Raw genomic sequence first — 5,153 nt, forward strand, 5'->3', positions numbered from 1 at the left:
ACCAGGTACTGGAGGCTCATATGTTGATTATTGTGTGGATCATCCACTTCAATTAAGTCCTGTTCCAACAACGACCACGATTGAGTTTCTTCTTAGAAAAACTCAGTCAGGATTGGTTTTCCTTTTGGAGGCTTTGGTATTTTAGTTTGATATAATAGGGTCAGTGACAGTCATCAATATGGTACTAGTCATGCTTCCCATGCTTCAGTTGGGTCAGTACTGAAGAGCAATGCAAAACTTCTAGATAGGAAATGTATTTATGGTTCAGTATTGTCAACTCAAGGTGTTGTTCAGTGAAGGTTCATGGACGTGTTTAGGATGTTAACATTCATGAAGATGTTTAGGATGTTAAGGTTCATGGAGGTGTTTAGGATGTTAAGGTTCATGGAGGTGTTTAGGATCTTATTGGTGCAGCAGCATGTGTCGTCCCACGTCTTTATCGGATTTTCACTGATGAGACACAAATGTTGATAACTGCTATTTTTATTCATGTGTCACAACCTACTTACAATCATTTTTGATATTTACATATTCCACCTTTTAGGACTGTTCCACAAAGCACAAATAAAACTAAAAACAACAGCTCAACAAATGTCAAATTTTATTTCTATAGAAAAGCATTTTCATAAAACAATATGTCATACATTAAGAGATACCATAAATGATATAAAACTTACTCCACATATTGTACATAAGATGACAGCGAAGTGGAAGAATTACACTGAAATAAGTGCATGAACAGGACACAACACATTTATGACTGATTCATGCAAATCATTTCTACAGGATGCAGTGACATATATAAGACTTACAGGCACATGGCTGAATCAGTCTCACACTAGACGCTACTTAAAGGGATAGTAAACACACTTTAGAAGAAGTCAGGCCAACAACACATCCTTACTGTGGACTCTTTCTTTCTTTCTTTCTTTCTTTCTTTCTTTCTTTCTTTCTTTCTTTCTTCCTTCCTTCCTTCCTTCCTTCCTTCCTTCCTTCCTTCCTTCCTTCCCCTTCCCTTCATATGGAGTTCACTCAATACCAAACTCAGTCCAAGTCACTTTAAGGCTTGGAAAACTCAGTTATTAGCTCTTTGACAGCAATCATCAGCAAAAAAAGTAAAATAAAAAAAAGAAGACGTTTGTAGTGGCCTAATACAGTTATTAATATATTAATGCCTATTTGCCAACAATTCAGATGGTATTAAACTTCCATCACTGCAGAAAATTTAAAAAACAAACAAACAAACAGAAAACACTGGATATAATTCTCTGTACAGTAGAAAAAAGACAAAAAAAAAAGACCAGTACAACATATGTTGGTTCATAAAACCTACTAGAGCCAAAAACACTGGCTTACAGTTTCTGTAACACCTTCCTCTACAGAGGAAGTTAGTGTCTTAAACATTTTGTGGCAGCGACCTTCCATTCAGGCCATTTGCTGTTCCTGACACACTTGTACAATGGGCTGGTTAGGGTTAGGGTTCTGTTCAGCCGTCCGTGACCATTGTTGGGTGGGGTTAGTCACATGCCCAGTTCCTCCACCTTCCATCCACTGGAGTTCTTTCCAAACTTGTAAACAAGCCTCCTCCCATCAACTCGCTCCAGGATCTCCCTCTTATAATAGTACCTGAAAACACAGGAAACTTGGTTTAAGTTATGAAAAGGTTCTCATCATGAACTCCTCATTTAATGTTGACAACAAATGAACTTCTATCTACAATCCAAGTGACTCGGACCCATCTGTCACATGATAAACCCTAACCTTAACCCATGATAAACCCTAACTCTAATCTTAACCCAAACCAGTGATAAACCCTAACCCTGATCATCAGTGTTTAAAGATGCTAAACCATCTCACCTCATGGCCCGGCTGAGCTTTTCATATGTCATGCTGCTGTTCTTCTTCTTCTGACCCCACATCTGTGCCACAGCCTCAGACTTAAGGAACTTGAAGACCCCCTCCCTTCGGTCTTCCCACTTCATCAGGCCTTGGTTCTTCTCTGGATGGATCAGAATGTCCCTGATGAACTCCCACAGGTGAGTTCCACGAGGTGCTGTGGACCAGAAGCAGAGCAGAATAAACTATCTGTGTGTGCATGAGCTGCATTTCAACTTTACTAAACATGTAAAACAGATGCACTTCTACAGTAATAAACATGTGAAACAGATGCATTTCATCTGTACTACACATGTAACCCCGCTGTGTGTGGTCCAGGTGTGAGCACTATGCTCAAACATCTCCTCACCATGTTTGCTCTTCTTGGGACTGTCGTAGATGGTGCTGCTGAATTCTCTGCTGGTTTTTGGAGGTCGACCCCGTGGTCGCTTCAGTCGAGACTCAACTTTCTCTGATTTGATGTGGACCTCTGGAAACAAAACAGACACAACCTTAAACTCACCATCAGTGTAGTTTCAGATCTACATGCACAAAGTTTTTAGTTTTTGTTTTGAAGAATTATCTGGTGTTAGTTGTTCTTATTGGGTTTTATAGTCGTTTTTTTTTATTTTTAGTACATAGGTTTTGTTTTTATTTCAGTTAATCAAATTATTTTTCCACTTCCAGCTTTAGTTAATTATATTAACCCTGGTGCTGTGGATGTAAAATATCTACACACTTACTTGAAGTCAGAGGGTAGGGAAACTCTGGATCAGATTCACAGCTGCCAGACTCTGGAGAGCCGAGGCTGGAGGAGGAAAACATTCCACCTAACCACAGAACATTTGTTTAGAGTCTCATTTTTTTCAATAAATCAATCATTTAATGAGTTAAAAGAGACAAACAGTAAAATACAGAATAGTGGAGGTGGACTTACTGCCAGAGGAGGAGCTGTATTCACTGTCAGACAGATTGTCTGACAGGTACTCTGCATCTGCCAGAGTGTCCATGGTCAGGCTGTTCAGCTCATAATCGTCTCCATAGTCCAACTCTCTTTTGGGGATGACTTCTTCAGCTGTTGATGAGGAGCACTGTTGGTTTTCTAGTTTTTCACACACTGTTTATGTTAAAATAGAATGAGATGTGTGCTAAAGGACAAACCTTGGCCAATGACGATGCTGCTGAGTAAAGGAAACTTCAGGTTGTCCAGGAAGTTGTCCAGGAGCCTGCAGGTCTCATTCAACTCTGGTCCAGACAGACTCTGCAGCTCTGAGAGAACAAAGATCCAGGACAGGTCAGAGGGTTAACGCTGGAATATGGATGAGAAACACACAGGTTCATTGTCTAGTTTCTGTTTACCGTATTTGGCCTTGTGTTCCTGTAGACTGTGGTGGAGGTTGGGGCCCAGTTGTGGACCGAAGACCCCCGTAATGTCGTCCCTGCTCATCTGGCAGAGGGCGGGGCCGTCCATGGCGCAGTAGTCCAGGCTCAATGTACTGGCATCAAAGCTGATGCTGTCAGCATTGTCACTGATCCACTTCAGAACATTGTCTGCTGTCCAGCAGTGTGGGTTGACGTCTCGGTACCACTGGGCTGAAAAGGCAAAGGCTGGAATCAGTACACGGATGAGCCTTAGGGCTAGGGTAAGGGTTTATAACCCTAAACCTAACCCTTGAAACAGTACACAGATGAGCCTTAGGGTTAAGGTAAGGGTTCATAACCATAACCCTAGGGTTCATACATCACGTGACTTTGGGCTTCAACTACATGTACTAGTTCATTTTCATATTATGCATTCTATTTAGTTTTAATCTAAATTTGAGGAAAACAGAATGTTATTATGTTTTTTTGTGGTTAACCCTAACTTGACAAATAATTTGTAATGGAACAGAAATGTATTATAAAATTTATATATAAACCTAAAGGTCAGATATTTTCACTTAAATGTACCATCGCTCAGCTACGATGGAAACGATACTAATGTGCACTATCTACCGCTCAGAAAACAAAGCCTGAGTTGTTTTCATACTGAGGGGATGATGGTTTTCAATTTGATGGTTAAGTAGAGTTAAACATTGGCTGCCTGGTTAATGATTAACCAATAGACTCTGACAGAGGTCAAAGCAAAGTTCAGTAAGCTAATGGTCCCACCGTCTGAAGTCATCATGTTTACTGTGAGATTAGGCTTCAGCTGAAACTGACCACGAAACTCAGGCCGAACAAAGGCTTTGCAGCCGTGTGACCTGCGGTCTTCATGGTGTACGTAGTAGTACTATGGTACTAGTACAGATATCGTATAGTACTAATATAAGCCAGTAGTGTGTACCGTTGGCGCTGGGCGTGTATGACATGTTGCTGATGTGCAGGCTGTTGATGCTGGGCAGTGAAGCAGGAGGGGGGGGCAGGACGTCAGGAGCTCCGTTTTGGTACATGGTGAGGTTTGCATGGGTCAGGACACTGCTGAGGCACAGCGACGACATGACTGCACTAACAAACACACAAAACACACAACAAATAAACACCATGGGCCACAACACACACACATTTTTAAACCATTCCCTTTACTTTCTGCTCAAGGTTAAAAATACAGAAAATATGAAAAATGAATAAATAAATGATGCAAACTGAAACAGTAACTGTTGTTACCTTTAAGGTTTCAGAATGAAATAGAAAAGGTACAAATGCAGAATAAACACTGCTCAAATGTAACCCTGACCCGAATGGGTCCAGTTCTAATATACACAACAATATAGGACTAAATAAATACATCTGACATTTTTAACATCTGTGAACCATAAATAAACCAGAGGTTCACGCCTACACAGGAACACTCTGAACATCACATAATTATTTACCTGATTATGATGTGAGCCCAACTGTGATGCAAAGAACAGACAGTCCACAGCCGTCCACAAGTGTTCACAGTGTTCTGCTCAGTCCTTTCCTCTGTTTCACGTCTGTGTCTGAAGCAAACATGCACCTGCTGATAAATCTTCCCACTTCTTGTTCTTTATAGCTCAGGTGGGGGCGGGCTCAGGTGAGTTCAGGGGAATTCCACCTGAAGTTGGCCACGCCCCCATAATACCTCCTCCCCTGCTTTCCGGAGAACTTGATAAACAAGACCTGCAATTCTCACTAAGACTATAAAGGATATGGACCGGACGTCTTATAAACACATTATACTGTGACATGTCGCTTCATCCACACAACATAACCTGAGCATAACACACAACACAACATAAAAAAAAATCATTTTCTTTGGTAATATTGTAAATATT

At 40.9% G+C, this 5,153-nt stretch overlaps 1 protein-coding gene across 1 annotated transcript; it reads right to left on the bottom strand.

Annotated features, from left to right (window-relative positions):
- Positions 1 to 465: 465 nt before the first annotated feature.
- Positions 466 to 4,889, bottom strand: elf3 (E74-like factor 3 (ets domain transcription factor, epithelial-specific)). The gene is made up of 9 exons (XM_030133419.1): positions 4,731 to 4,889; positions 4,202 to 4,362; positions 3,235 to 3,468; positions 3,037 to 3,144; positions 2,813 to 2,950; positions 2,619 to 2,705; positions 2,246 to 2,365; positions 1,858 to 2,053; positions 466 to 1,626 (listed from the first exon to the last, which is right to left on the bottom strand). Exons 2-9 carry the CDS (start codon positions 4,353 to 4,355, stop codon positions 1,521 to 1,523), a joined length of 1,143 nt encoding a protein of 380 aa, XP_029989279.1. The 5' UTR covers positions 4,356 to 4,362; positions 4,731 to 4,889; the 3' UTR covers positions 466 to 1,520.
- Between the last annotated feature and the right edge of the window lie 264 nt (positions 4,890 to 5,153).

Source organism: Sphaeramia orbicularis, chromosome 5 (genome assembly GCF_902148855.1).
Source record: "Sphaeramia orbicularis chromosome 5, fSphaOr1.1, whole genome shotgun sequence".
Lineage (NCBI taxonomy): Eukaryota > Metazoa > Chordata > Actinopteri > Kurtiformes > Apogonidae > Sphaeramia > Sphaeramia orbicularis.

Excerpts from the sequence above, each read along its gene's own strand:
- elf3 (XM_030133419.1), bottom strand. The coding sequence starts at position 4,355 with ATGTCGTCGCTGTGCCTCAGCAGTGTCCTGACCCATGCAAACCTCACC. Across the intron at positions 2,054-2,245 it reads TCCCAAGAAGAGCAAACATG|CACCTCGTGGAACTCACCTG; the intron begins GTGAGGAGATGT and ends TCTGGTCCACAG. Across the intron at positions 1,627-1,857 it reads AAGCTCAGCCGGGCCATGAG|GTACTATTATAAGAGGGAGA; the intron begins GTGAGATGGTTT and ends CTGTGTTTTCAG.